General features: G+C 42.7%; 1 protein-coding gene and 1 long non-coding RNA gene across 10 annotated transcripts in view; one reads left to right on the forward strand and one right to left on the reverse strand.

Moving 5' to 3' along the window:
- LOC134293688 (uncharacterized) overlaps positions 1–14,760 on the reverse strand; it is a 453,696-nt gene that overhangs the window by 254,753 nt on the left and 184,183 nt on the right. Inside the window, exon 4 of one of the 2 annotated variants that reach the window (XR_010000646.1) lies at positions 13,526–13,627. The exons of the other annotated variant lie outside the window; for it this stretch is intronic. This is a non-coding gene — a long non-coding RNA (uncharacterized LOC134293688). Of the gene's footprint in view, positions 1–13,525; positions 13,628–14,760 lie in introns of those variants that run through there. 2 annotated transcript variants of the gene reach the window in all.
- LOC100558155 (ATP-binding cassette sub-family C member 12) overlaps positions 1–14,760 on the forward strand; it is a 90,346-nt gene that overhangs the window by 41,620 nt on the left and 33,966 nt on the right. For all 8 annotated transcript variants that reach the window (XR_010000641.1, XR_506710.3, XM_062962006.1 and 5 more), the window contains 6 exons: positions 89–176; positions 261–326; positions 2,225–2,314; positions 4,970–5,073; positions 9,925–10,116; positions 13,381–13,607. Coding sequence is in view for 6 of the 8 variants with exons in the window: in XM_062962006.1 (XP_062818076.1) it covers positions 89–176; positions 261–326; positions 2,225–2,314; positions 4,970–5,073; positions 9,925–10,116; positions 13,381–13,607 (767 nt within the window). In the remaining 2 variants the exon portion in view is untranslated. The remainder of the gene's footprint in view (positions 1–88; positions 177–260; positions 327–2,224; positions 2,315–4,969; positions 5,074–9,924; positions 10,117–13,380; positions 13,608–14,760) is intronic.

Below are 14,760 nucleotides of genomic sequence, written 5' to 3' on the forward strand. Positions count from 1 at the left end.
GAGATCATACCCTATTACTCCTAAAGTTGCCAGATTGAAAACTGGAGGTGGCTCTTGTACCATCGATGGATGTATTTGCTTGTTTCAGGGTCCAAGCAATTTCCTTGATTCACGTATGATTCCTGCAGTGTCAGGAACAGCAGAAGAAGTGCAGGACAAAGGAGTGGAAAACCCTGGTAAAACAACTGAAAAATTTTGCTTTCCTTTTTATTTTAAATAGCTATGATCCTTTGCTTGACTCTTCTCTTTCATGTCCCCAGCTTTCGATATGTCTGATGAGACCAGCGAGGAACCAAAGAAAGAACTTGAAGTGAAAAAAGATGCAGGTATGTTATGGGGAAATTAAGCCCATCATCTCACCTCATTCAAAGGCATGGCAATGTCAAGATGGAAAATGCTATAATCCTGGTTTTTATTCCAAATGCAAAGTGGAAATGACTATTCTTGATCTGGAAGATAGTCTCATATCCTAAAGCTCATATCCTAAACCTTTGGTCCTCCAGGTGTTTTGGACTTTTACTCCCAGATTTCCCAGCAAGTTTACCAGCTGTTAGGAATTATGGGAGCTGAAATCCAAAACACCTGGAAGACTAAAAATTAAGAACCGCTGCTCTAAAGTATTTATTTATTTATTTACAGTATTTATATTTCACCCTTCTCACTCCGAAGGGGACTCAGGGAGGATCACAATGTGTATATACATGGCAAACATTCAATGCCATTAGACGTATAGACAGAGACAGAGACGAAGACATATAATCAATTTAACATTTTCCAGCTTCCAGGCTTCCAGGCTCAATTCCGGCCACAGGGGGAGCTGCTTCATTATCCACTGTGACACTGAGTCCTTGATGGATTGCTTCCTCATTCCTTTCTGTGTGCTGCTGAATGGTTTTTATGGTGTTGTAAATTAGTCAAATTAGCCTCCCTGTATAAGCAGTATCTAAATTTTCCTACTTGATAGATGCAACTATCTTTCAGGTTGCTTAGGTCAACAATGGGCTTACTATTTTTAATGGTCAGGTGCTCAATCTGATGCAGGCTGGCTTCAAATTCATGACTCTTGGTCAGTACTGATATATTGTAGCTGGCTACTTACCAGCTGTGCCACATATAGCTGGCAAAGTGATGCTTGCAGACCATGTTCAACCTCTTAGACCAGTGGTTCTCAACCTGGGGTCTCCAGATGTTTTTGGCCTTCAACTCCCAGAAATCCTAACAAGCTGGTAAACTGGCTGGGATTTCTGGGAATTGTAGGCCAAAAACATCTGGGAACTCCAGGTTGAGAATCACTGTCCTAGGGCCATTTTCATTACTGGCTGCCAATTTACTTCTAGACTGAATTCTTGGTGCCGATGGCAACAGTCAATGCCCTAAATGGATTTAGACTTAAATTAGAAATGGCTCTATCACATTGAAATAATTTAATAATTTTAACCCAGAATTGCTTAAATTACGGTTTCATGCTAAATAGGTGGGATCAAGATACAATTTTTTTCGTTTAGATAAATTTTCACAGCTCTGTCTCCACCCCCAGGTTTGCTCTGCCCTTGTGTTTAATGCTGAGCCATTCTCTCCGGTTCTTTTTTATCGCTTTAATGGACTGGAAATATGACTTATCTTTGATACCAATCACATTTATCTTCCTAAAACGGTCTAAAGAAAAGGGCACGTCCACGATGAAGCGGAACCAGAAGTTATGGGGTTTTAACACAGTAAAACTCTAATGTGAAAAAAGAAGGAAATTGCGTTTTCTCAATAAACAGTCTTTCCATAGTTTCAGGTGGAATCTGGATATAAAATAGGAAGGGAGGTGGTCAGTTCAAGCAGGAAGGAGAAATTGGTCTCTTTGGCTGTTTCTCCATTTGTCTCATGGGGTTTTGCTTGGGGTGGGAAACAACATCAATCGGCAGTTGGATTCAAAACTGACAGGTATTGATCACTTTTTGGTAAATCAACACCCTTCGCCTTTTGAATTCCAGTCACGGATTCCAGTTCATTCGACAGCCATTAGGAAAACAGGAGGAGAGCATTTACCATATGGCTTCATCCAGGGGAGGCTGGCCGGGTGAATACATTTAGCTGAGGCTCCCATGAAGCCTCATATGTTTATTTTAGTGGATCGACATGAGTGACGTCCAACTGTATTTAAAATGCATGAGATTTGTCAGTACCGGACAACATTCCAAGGTGAATAAATAATAATCAATGCTTTCTGTTGCAGCTCCTGCAAACCAGCTTGTTCAAGAAGAAGGACGGCAAGAAGGCTCCGTAACGTGGAAAACCTACCACACGTATATCAAGGCCTCTGGAGGTACCTCCTGCGGGAAGCTTCCTTCTCAGGCACATTTGCCTTTCTGTCTTTGTCGCTTTCAGCCAACACACACATTTTTACAGTTCATCCTTCACATTTGGAGGGTTTCATTTTGATTTGAATGTTCCCAGATTTGATTAAAATGTTTTCTTTACGAATCTCTAGGTTCCCCAGGGCAACTTGATGGTCAGCTCCCTTCAGATCTCACACTGGAGGTCCCAGAGATTTTTAGGGGGAATTCCTCTTTAGGTCAGTGGTTCTCAACTTATGGGTCTCCAGGGGTTTTTTTGCCTACAACTCCCAGAAATCCCAGCCAGTTTACCAGCTGTTAGGATTTCTGGGAGTTGAAGGCCAAAAACATCTGGGGACCAACAGGTTGAGAACCACTGCTCTTGGTCCTCCTATATCAGTGGTTCCCAAACTTATTTGGCCTACCACCCCCTTTCCAGAAAAAATATTACTCAGCGCCCCATGGATAGGAGGGTATAACGGAAACGATGGCAGGGGGGAAAATATCTTTTATATTATCCCACCTCTGCCACCAATATAAAGAAAACGATGGCAAGGAGGGAGGCTAGGCTGAGAGACTAATTATAAGATTGAGCACCTGACCATTAAAAATAGTAAGCCCATTGTTGACCTAAGCAACCACCTTTAGGTTGGTAGCTGCCACCAACCTAAAATGTCTTTAGGATTTTTGTTGTTAAATGTGTCTGAGGCAAACTTCTCCCATTCACTGCCCACACTATTTTCCCACCCCTGGCTCCCAAACGGATGTTCATTATGAGGCTTTTCTGTGGTATTTTATGGTTATATTGCTGGAACTTTTATTAAGTCTTCTTGATGGAAAATATACACTGTGGAGGCTCTTGAAAGTTGAAAAAAAAATAAAATTTTATTTTCTTAAAAACAGGTAAATGATTACTTCAGAGAGGTTCATAAGTGTAATTGGTTACAGACGTTCTTCAGCTTAACTTAGTTGTATGTTTCAGATTTACTTCACTTAATTTCAAACAGTTCCAACCAACCAATCTATCTATTGGTCACAAAAACTCTATTCGCTGAGAACAGACACAAGTTCCCCTGGGTTGCTAATTAACTCTAACCTAGAGTCCTTCTATTAACCAGCCCAATAGTGAGAGTCAAGAGATCCAAGCTGCCTGACTTCGCCTGTCAGTTTCCACAGCTTTCACACACACACTCTCCCAACTCCAAAACCAAACTGCTCTCTTCAAACCTCAAACCAGAACTGCCTGGAGCTCTTTTTTCTGCACTCTAATACTTGGCTCCGCCCATCTGCTCTGGTTGGCCAATCCTAGGAGTCTCTCTCTAAGCTCCTCCCCCTTTCTAACCACACTCAAGATGGTTGCCTGGCCTTCCTCAACAAAATGGAGGCTGCCTCATTTACTGTTACCAAGGCTTAATCCCAGGCCTAATAGGTAAGGTTCACTACAGAGGGCGTGGCTTAGAGGGGTGGGCGTGGCCCCTGCTCAAGAGCCTCTCCCCTAGTCCAAGATGCAGGGCTGGGAGGGGGAGGGGCCACAAATGGGCGGCCAGGACTGGGATGGGCGGAGTTAGGAGCTCTGAGGTAGGGCTGAGCTTCTATCCCTGTCCTCAGGCCTGCCAGGACACAGGGGGCGGGGCTAGAGGAGAGGGCATGGCTTAAGGAGGGGGCAGGGCCTCTTCCCAAGAGCCTGACGGGCCTGAATCTCTATACCCTGCCCCCGTGTTCTAACAAGCGCCTCAGGGGAGGTATACAGAGGCTCAGCCCTGTCTCTTGCTCTTGGGAAGAGGCCCCGCCCCTAGCCCCGCCCTGTAGTCCTAAAAGGCCTCTCAGGAGAGGTATAGATTCTCAGCCCTGTCTTGTTCTTGGGAAGAGGCCCTGCCCCTAGCCCCACCCCTAGCCCTGCCCTTTAGTCCTAAAAGGCCTCTCAGGGGAGGTATAGATTCTCAGCCCTGTCTCGGGCTCTTGGGAAGCCCACTCCTCTAGCTCCTCCCCCTGTGTCCTAACAGGCGCCTCAGGTGCTCAGCCCTGTTTCCGGCACTTGGGAAGAGGCTCTGCCCCGCCCCCAGCCCCGCCCCATTTCCTAATAGGTGCCATCACTGCCCCCCTGGATCACTGCAGCGCCCACCAGGGGGCGGTAGTGCCCACTTTGGGAATCACTGTCCTATATGATTCCATAGCCAGCTTCCTACAGAAGTTGGTCATTGAATCTTGCTCAATCCTCCAATTCCTACAAATTGGACAATATGGAGATGAGGCAATTATGTGGCTCATAAGACCATCAAGCTCTATTAGGTCTAATGGCTGCATTTTGTCAAAGACAGTAAGTCTCTCAGAACTGTTCCCCAGAAGAAGAAATTCAAAGTCCTGATTCTGATACAGCTTGTATCAAGACTCCCTGACCCAAGCCTTCTATGAGTCCAGCAGCATTTTCAGATCTTAGAGGGATCCCACAACAATCCCAGGCACATTTGATGAGGACAAGAAGATCCTCACCAAACAGGATTGTAATAGTGGTGAGACCAAAAGAAAACTCTCCCCTGAGGGTCCTACATCTCCAACGATTTCATGCTGGGGAATATGATATGAGTTTCAATTAGTTTGAATATTCGTACGCTTATAATAACTAAGTTGACTGAATCTTCTCATAGGTTTCATCCTGTGGTTCTTCCTCATCCTCCTCTTTGCCCTCATGATTGGCTGTTCAGCCTTCAGCAACTGGTGGCTGAGTTACTGGCTGGAGCATGGATCTGGGGTAAGTAAGTATAGCTCTCAGCTCTCAGAATGATAACACAATGTAACAAAATTTGAAAAAAATCTGTTCCTGATTTTAACATGTTATTCCTATGTAATTGTGCAGTAAAAGTAAAGGTTTCTCCTTTACATTAAGACTAGTTGTGTCCAAATCTGGGGGTTGGTGCTAATCTCAATTTCTAAGCCGAAGAGCTGGTGTTGTCCATAGACGCCTCCAAGGTCATGTGGCCGGCATGACTGCATGGAGCGCCGTTACTTTCCCCCCGGAGCGATACCTGTTGATCTACTCACATTTGCATGTTTTCAAACTGCTAGGTTGGCAGAATCTAGGGCTAACAGTGGGAGCTCACTTTGCTCCCCAGACTCAAACTGCCGACCTTTCAGTCAACTAGTTGAGCAGCTCAACAGTATTTACTTTGAAAGTAGTTATTATACTCCAGAAACTTCATTTTTGTGACTGCCACAACTATGTTGAATTGGTTGAGACTCGAATAGACACCCATTGCAAAACTATACCAAAATATGCTACAGGATATAGAATCATAGAATCATAGAATTGGAAGAGATCTCATGGGCCATCCAGTCCAACCCCCTGCCAAGAAGCAGGAAAATCACCTTCAAAGCACCCCCGACAGATGGCCATCCAGCCTCTGCTTAAAAGCCTCCAAAGAAGGAGCCCCCACCACACTCCAGGGCAGAGAGTTCCACTGCTGAACAGCTCTCACAGTGAGGAAGTTCTTCCTGATGTTCAGGTGGAATCTCCTTTCCTGTAGTTTGAAGCCATTGTTCCACATCCTAGTCTCCAGGGCAGCAGAAAACAAGCTTGCTCCCTCCTCCCTATGACTTCCCCTCACATATTTGTACATGGCTATCATGTCTCCTCTCAGCCTTCTCTTCTGCAGGCTAAACATACCCAGCTCTTTCAGCCACTCCTCACAGGGCTTGTTCTCCAGACCCTTGATAATTTTAGTTGCCCTTATCTGGACACTTTGCAGCTTGGCAACATCTCCCTTCAATTGCGGTGCCCAGAATTATATTTTGCATTTTGTATTTGCATTTGCATAAAAACAAATATTTTGCATTTTAACCGACTTTTGCTATGTTTTAAGATAGAACCAATTAGGAAATGACTTTTATAACCCAGGAACAAAAGTCGTGTTACATAGTGTAATACTTAGCCATTTGCTTTCTCTGGGGGCAGACCGGGTGCTTCCAAAAATGAAGGAAGGCATTATCCAGGGATGTGACTGTGGAAGCAAGGAAAAGGACATTTCCCCCCACATTTCTAGGCCTGGACTATCTTAACAATTCAGAGAGGCTTTTAGAAATAAAATTAAGGCATCTAAGAGAAAAAGCAGGAAAAGGCCCCATCTACACTGCCAAATAATACAGTTTCAGAATGCAGTTTAACTTCATTATATGGTAGTGTAGATTGGTCCAAAGGGGTTTTTTTTCATGTCAGAAGTGACTTGAGAAACTGCAAGTTGCTTCTGGTGTGAGAGAATTGGCCGTCTGCGAGGACATTTCCCAGGGGACGCCCGGATGTTTTTTGATGCTTTTTTACCATCCTTGTGGGAGGCTTCTTTCATGTCCCCGCATGGAGCTGGAGCTGAAAGAGGGAGCTCATCTGTGCTCTCCCCGGGTGGGATTCGAACCTGGCAGCCTTCAGGTCAGCAACCCAACCTTCAAGTCACAAGGCTTTAACCCACTACGCCACTGGAGGCTCCGGGCCAAAGTGACCAAGGATGAGAGTTGGACATGTGGAATATTTTCTGTGTCTCGCAATGCAAGAATTGTTATGGAGGAGTATGTTTTCATTCCCCTCGCTCATAGCTGTACCTCTGGCACATCCTGGGTTTTATTTCCCTCTTTCCTTTATTTGAAGGCTATCTTTCCACCAGATTCGATATTACCTTATCTATTTTTACAAAGGAGCCAAAGGCAAGGAGAGAGCTGTTCTATTGCCCAGAAAAAAGCAGGTTTTCAAAATCAAGTACATCTCTCCGGACACGAGATAATTATCCCCACTGTCATGCAGGGCGCTTTCCAAACATCGCGGCTCTAATACAAATGGTTTTCTTTTCAGTTTAAGGGGAACATCGCCAACAAGTTTGGGATTAAGCCTCAGACAGGACCAAAGCACTTGGCTAACACAAAAGAGGCAGCAGGGCAGATGTTGCCTAAAATGCTGCACACCACATTGCAAAGCCATGCTCTATAGCAGTGGTTTTCAACCTTCCTAATGCTGCAACCCCTTAAAACAGTTCCTCGTGTTGTGGTGACTCCCAGCCATAAAAATTATTTTCGTTGCTACTTCATAATTGTAATTTTGCCCCTGAATCACAATGTAAATATCTGATATGAAGGATGTATTTTCATTCACTGGACCAAATTTGGCACAAATATCCAATACGCCCAAATTTGAATACTGGTGGGATTGGGGCGGGAGGGGGGTTGATTTTATTATTTGGAAGTTGTAGTTTCTGGGATTTATAGTCCACCTACAATTAAAGAGCATTCTGAACCCCACCAATGATGGAATTGAACCAATCTTGGCACACAGAACTCCCATGACCAACAAAAAAGACTGGAAGGGTTGGGTGGGCATTGACCTTCAGTTTTGGAGTTGTAGTTCACCTACATCCACAAAGCACTGTGGACTCAAACAATGATGGATCTGGACCAAACTTGGCACAAATACTCAATATGCCCAAAATTGAACAGTGGTGGAGTTTGGGGAAAATAGACCTTGACATTTGGGAGTTGTAGTTGCTGGGATTTATAGTTCATCTATAATCAAAGAGCCCCTTGAACCCCACCAAGAACAGAATTGGGCCAAACTTCCCACACAGAAACCCCAAGACGAACAGAAAATACTAGAGAGATTTGGGGGGAATTGACAAAGATTTAGGGGAGCACTTCAGCCTTCTCTACCAAAAGGGTCCATAACACCATCAGAAATATATGTTTTCATATATGTTTTGTGATGGTCTTTGACAACCATTTTGACACTCCCCTCACAACCCCTCCCCAGAGGTCCCGACCACCAGGTTGAGAAATGTTGATCTATAGGTTTAAATGTTTTGTTATGAAAGGATTGGGACCAGCCTAAAGCAGAGAGGTGGGAGCATAGTTTGCTGATCTTTTTCCAGGCAGCAAAACATCTTAGGTAGACCTAAGAAAGGAGTCAATGTTCAACTAAGCTTAGACTCTGTCAAATAAAATTCTGCACAGATTCCCCCTGCCACTCTGAAATATTCATCCAGTTTACAAATTTATAGCCTTGCAATCATTTAAAACCTTGGTTGTGTATTTAGAAATTCATTTGAAGCCTCCAAAGATAACGGACAGGCAATGATAGTAAGGAGATGCTACGTTCTGGATCCATAACTGCATAAGTAGGAGTTTAGTGTCTAGATCTAAGGAAGTTATGCGACCCCTCTATTCTGCCTTGGTCAGACCACACCTGGAATACTGCGTCCAATTCTGGGCACCACAGTTGAAGGGAGATGTTGACAAGCTGGAAAGCGTCCAGAGGAGGGCGACTAAAACGATCAAAGGTCTGGAGAACAAGCCCTATGAGGAGCCGCTTAAAGAGCTGGGCAAGTTTAGCTTGCAGAAGAGAAGGCATGATAGCCATGTATAAATATGTGAGGGAAATCATAGTAGGAAGGAGAGAGCAAGCTTTTTTTCTGCTACCCTGGAGACTAGGATGCAATGGAACAATGGCTTCAAACTACAAGAAAGGAGATTCCACCTGAACATCAGGAAGAACTTCCTCACAGTGAGAGCTGTTCAGCAGTGGAACTCTCTGCCCTGGAGTGTGGTGGGGGTTCCTTCTTTGGAGGCTTTTAAGCAGAGGCTGTATGGCCATCTGTCGGGGGTGCTTTGAAGGTGATTTTCCTGCTTCTTGGCAGGGGGTTGGACTGGATGGCCCATGAGGTCACTTTCAACTCTATGATTCTATGATTCTATATAGAACACCAGCTGATGTTATTAAGACTCTTGGGTGTAGTATTCAGCATCTTTAACAAACCTTGGGGGTTATCTCTGAAACATCATGTCTCTGAGATGTTTGAAATATCACGATATTTGTTATGAAGCCCCCTGTTGCTGGGAATGCTTTGCAAGTATTTTAAATATGATGCTATGACCGGGGATCGATGGGTCCCCATTTTGCTTCTGGTTCGATTATTCTAAATAAACTTAACATCTCAGCATGCTTTTCTATTCCTAGCCAATGGGTAGTAGCTCAAATCATTGACACTAAGAAAAAGGATAAAAATCCTTCTTCTGATCCATCTTGATAGCCATTTGTTCGAAATCCAACAACCCCAAATTCAGCTGGAGCTGTTGGCTTCTTTTATTTTGGTGAAATCATTTATGATCTAACTGGGCAAAGTGAAATCCATCACATTAGAAAGCAAAAAAGCAGCAAGCAATGTTCTTTTGTCTCAAATTGTTATTATTTGGAGAAGGAACTCAATATAATCTGGGCTCAAGTTAAAGGATTGTTGTTGTTGTTGCTATTTGCCATTTATACAGAAAGGGATTTTGTAGCACCTTTGAGATTTATGGTGAAAGAGAAGTTGATAGTATAAGCTTGGGTAGGCTTAAGTCTGCTCCAAGGCATCTGATGAAGTAGACTTAAGCCTAGGAAGGCTTATGATACTATCTTCTTTCTCTCAGGTAGTCTCAAGAGTGCTACAAGATGCTTTTGCATACAGATCCAAACTAACATGACAATCTTTGAAATTTGCCATGATGTCTACTTTGAGTTATACGAGTATCCCCATAGATGCAAGACCTCCAATAGGTTGTTAGGTTGAAACATTCTGTCTCTTTTCTAAAGGATTGTCGCGCTGTGCAAAACACCACCTGCCGCGAGGGAAGCATCACTGATAACCCTCAACTGCACTTCTATCAACTAGTCTATGGGATGAGCATCATCGGCATGATTATCCTCAGCTTCATCAAAGGTTTTGCTTTTACCAAGACAACGCTACGAGCTTCATCGACGCTACACAACACTGTCTTTTACAAGGTATCTCAAATCTTTAGTTCATTATGATATACTTGGATGGGAAGTGTCAAGCAAGCTGGATTTTTTTACTACTAATTTGTTGGGGTCAGAAGGTGGCAGAGCTAATTGTTGACCCTGCAATTACAAATTACACTTTCCGACTTCCAGTGGAATTTGGTCTACAACTCAATCTATATATATAAACATGTAATGTACGTTTGTAGGACTGAGTAAACAACAAAACCACTGAAGCAAATCACACCAAATTTGGCCACAAAAGACATAGTCATCCAATCTATATATTTCAAACAAAAAACCCTAGAAAAATAAAGTCCAAATTAGATGCCGAGGAAGAACCGTTTTCAACCCTGGCTGCCAGTCAGAAGGGTAGACCCTGCCCCCTTTAGGCCCCGCCCACTTCATCTCCTAGCAACCCCCTCAGCCACAATGGCACTGAGGGACAGCCAGGGTTCTGTCAGGCCTCTTCTACACTGCCTATAAAATACAGATTATCAGATTTGAACTGATTGTATGGCAGTGTAGACTCAAGGCCCTTCCACACAGCTATATAACCCAGAATGCCAAGGCAGATAATCCACAGTATCTGCTTTTAATTGGATTATCTTGAGCCCACACTGCCATATAATCCATTTCGGTCTGGATTTTATACAGCTGTGTAGAAGGGGCCTCATATAATCCAGTTCTAAGCAGATGATATAAGATTATAAATATAATATATAATAATTACTGTGGTATAATAATACAGAACAATATAATCTCTAAAATCAGGACAGTAAATAAAGAACAACAATCTGAAAACAGGGGAATTCCAGACAGGAAACAATCAGGGCCAGCTAACACCTCCCAACAAAGGATTCCCCTAGGAATCCCACTTAGGACGATGCCACAGCAATGCGTGGCCGGGCACAGCTAGAACTGGAATAAAATAAATAGGTGATAAACATCTAATGTGGATTTGTGTGTGTTGGATCTAGGACAGGGTGCACGATGTGTAACCCTCTAGATGTGAGCTATTTTTGATATCTTCAGCTCTGGACAGCATACACCAATGACAAGAAGAACTGCAGCTTAACATCTGGATTGACCACATATCTCTATTCCTGATTTGAGGACTGTCTGAAATGTCAACTTTCACAGAGCTATGGGTTGGACTGATCACATGTCTTGAAGGGTTTTTGCAATTTTACAACTCCTACAGAGAAAATAATGTGTTGGGCCATAGCATGTTAGAGTAGAGCAGGGATCCTCAAACTTTTTAAGCCGAGGGTTCATGGTCCCTCAGACTGCTGAGGGGTTGTATTATAGTTTGAAAAAAAACATGAACAAATCCCTATGCACACTGCACATATCTAATTTATAATGCAAAAAAGAACAATACAGTATTTAAAATTGAAAACAATTTTAACCAACAGAAACTTACCAGTACTTCAATAGGAAGTGTGGGCCTGCTTTGGTTGATAAGAGAGTCATGCTCATTAGGATTGTTGTTGTTGTGTGCCTTCAAGTGATTTCAGACTTTGGGGGACTCTAAGTCTAAAGTTTAGAGCAGGAACCTGGTAAATGACCTTGGATGACCACATCTGGTCTGTGAGCCTTAGTCTGAGGACCCCTGGAGTAGATCAAGCCAAAACTGCACATTCAAAACATATCAGTCCTTGGAAGCTATAGGACACAATGCAGGCTCACACAGGTAGTTCCGTGGAAATGCTTTATTATTGTCCTTCTTGTTAAGATGAAAACAAAGCTAGTACTAACCCATTCCCGCCAAGACCCCAGCATATCAACCTACTACTTCCCCGCCCCCCGCCCCCAGTCCCCTTTCCACATTCACACTTATCTGTCAGATGATTCTTTCCCAGGCTTGCAAACCAGAGCAGGCCATAAATCAATCCTCCTAGCCAGATGGCTCTTATCATTTAGGCTATCTCCACCCTAATTGCTTTTGGCAGGATGGAACAGTTCAGCTAGTGTGAATGTTGGGTGATCACATCCTGAAAAGACATAAACTTGAGTCAGTTCATTCAAGAAAAGCTTGAAGGGAAAAATTGGTGACTAGGAGATCTATAGGAACATGAGAAGGTTCTTGAGAGAATGTGGACACACTGCCCACTTTCCTAGAAGTACTGTTAGCTCTTGATGTACTCATTTTCTATTGCAGAGGCCCCTTGCCATCACTAGAGGGTACAGACTAGAGCAGAAATGGACATATATAGCCTCCAGATGTTAGGATACAGCTCCCATCATCCCTAGTTAATCTAGCCCTTGGTGAAGGATGAGGGAGTTGCAATCCAGTAACCCTTGGGAAGCAACATTTCCCATCCCTGAACTAGATCAAGAGTAGACATCTACAATTGGGTAGCTGCATGCCCGTATCTTAACAGGTGGATGATGCCAAACAATTGGTGGCATATAGATATAAATTGCACTGCCAATCAGGGATCTAGATGGCTGTCCAAATGTAATGTGGGTCCTAAATAAAGGGCCAGTTAGACTGTTTGAACATGGAGCTCCATCATTTTTTTCCAGGGTATTGCATAAGTTTAAGGAACATGGTTTTAATTATCCAGGATCTGGAAGGTCTGTGCTTTCAATTCACCTCTGGCTGAAATTTAGCACTGGAAAGTAGTTTTCTCTTAGGTTGCAAAGGCTAAAGACTCTCCAGGGTTTTTCATCGCAGCAGTGGTTGCTGGTGGCTCCCCATAGCAACATGGCACTGAATCTAGACCAAAAACTTTTCAAAATGATGAACCTATTTTGAGGATAGGTGCTTTAAAGTTCACACTAAACCCAGAGGAACTTAAGAAACTGGCATAGAAGCTACCTCCAGGCAATGCTTTGCAGTTTAGTCTACGAATCTCTACTTTTGTTCAAATCACAACGAGCTGGTCATGCAATCTGACCATTTGGAGAGCATCCTGGTAATCATATCTTACTATTTTCCCAAAGCAGATATTTATACTTTAAGCAGATGTGATTCCACGGTGGCAAGTCTCCTGTGTTTAAAGTCATGGCTGTAATGAGAAGGAAACACAAAACATATTGTCATCCTTTTAAGGGCTGTTTTACAAAAAAACTAAAAACAAACCCATTCCAGTTATCAAACAAAAACATCACATTGCTGTATTTTATTCCACCACTCAGATTAAACCAGAGTCGTATCTCTGCCATGCAAGCACCTCTGCACTGCAAAAGACATCTCTGCCCTCTTATTTTGTCATTGCTGTTGTTGTTCTTAGCACTTTCTCTGCCCTCTTTGATCCACAGATCTTACAGAGTCCTATGAGTTTCTTCGACACGACTCCCACTGGCAGAGTAATGAACCGTTTTTCAAAGGATATGGACGAATTGGATGTGAGGCTTCCGTTTAATGCTGAGAATTTTCTGCAGCAGTTTTTCATGGTGGTCTCGGTTGTCACCATCATTGCCATTGTGTTTCCTTACCTCCTTATTGCGGTGGCTGTCCTCACTGTTATTTTCATCCTGCTTTTCCAGTAAGTCTTTACATCAAACTCTGATGATCAATACAAAATAAATAAGAGAAAGGGGGGAGAAATGATCAATACCAAGGAAACAGTCATGGGTTAGGAACATACATAACATTGACCATATGTTCACACAGTATCTACTTTCAGGTAGCATATCTTGGTCTAAGTAAATAGTATGTTGAGTTTTCTTGGTTTTGCAGAAGTACTTTCTCAAATGGTGAAAGACATCTGCTTGCAACAGTACATGTTTTTTCTTGCATTTCATATACTAAATGCCGCCCCTTGCTTAGAACTCCACCAGTCACACAAACGTAAAATGTTTCAGTATAATTCAATGGATACAAGCATTACAACACAACTTTCTTCTCAGGCTGCTCTAATCTCAAAGAACATGGTGGGTGCATCTCTACTGTAGAACAAATGCAGTTTGAAAACATTCTAACTGCCGTGGCTCAGTTCTATGGAATCCTGGAAGTTGTAGTTTGGTGAGGCACCAGCACTATTTGACAGAAAATGCTTATACAGTAGAGTCTCGCTTATCCAACCTTCGCTTATCCAACATTCTGTATTATCCAATGCAATCTGCCTTTTAGTAGTGTTTTTGTAGTCAATCTTTTCAATACATTGTGATATTTTGGTGCTAAATTAATAAATACAGTAATTACTACATAACGTTACGGTGTATTGAACTGCTTTTTCTGTTGATTTGTTGGAAAACATGATGTTTTTGTTGCTTAATGTGTAAAATCATAACATAATTTGACATTTAATAGGCTTTTCCTTAATCCCTCCTTATTATCCAACATTTTCAATGTTCTGCCAGCCCATTTATGTTGGATAAGGGAGACTCTACTGTACTTCCAAGAAGACATGGCATTCAGCCATGGCAGTGAAAATGGTGTCAAACTACATTAATTCTACAGTGTAGATGCACCCTAAGTCTGCAATCCTATCTGAGCTTGGAGGTAACCAGTTACGAATATCTAGTTACTATTTAATTTATTTCCAAGTGATAGTTTAGTTACACTGCATTAATGTTATATACACACATGGTAAAATCATACATTTGAAGATATGATTTCAACTTTTCAATTTCTTTCATAGTTGTGAGAATATGACCTCATTAAGGACTATCACATAGCGCAAGTGTTGTGTTGAT

This window comes from Anolis carolinensis, unplaced genomic scaffold (genome assembly GCF_035594765.1).
Source record: "Anolis carolinensis isolate JA03-04 unplaced genomic scaffold, rAnoCar3.1.pri scaffold_9, whole genome shotgun sequence".
Lineage (NCBI taxonomy): Eukaryota > Metazoa > Chordata > Lepidosauria > Squamata > Dactyloidae > Anolis > Anolis carolinensis.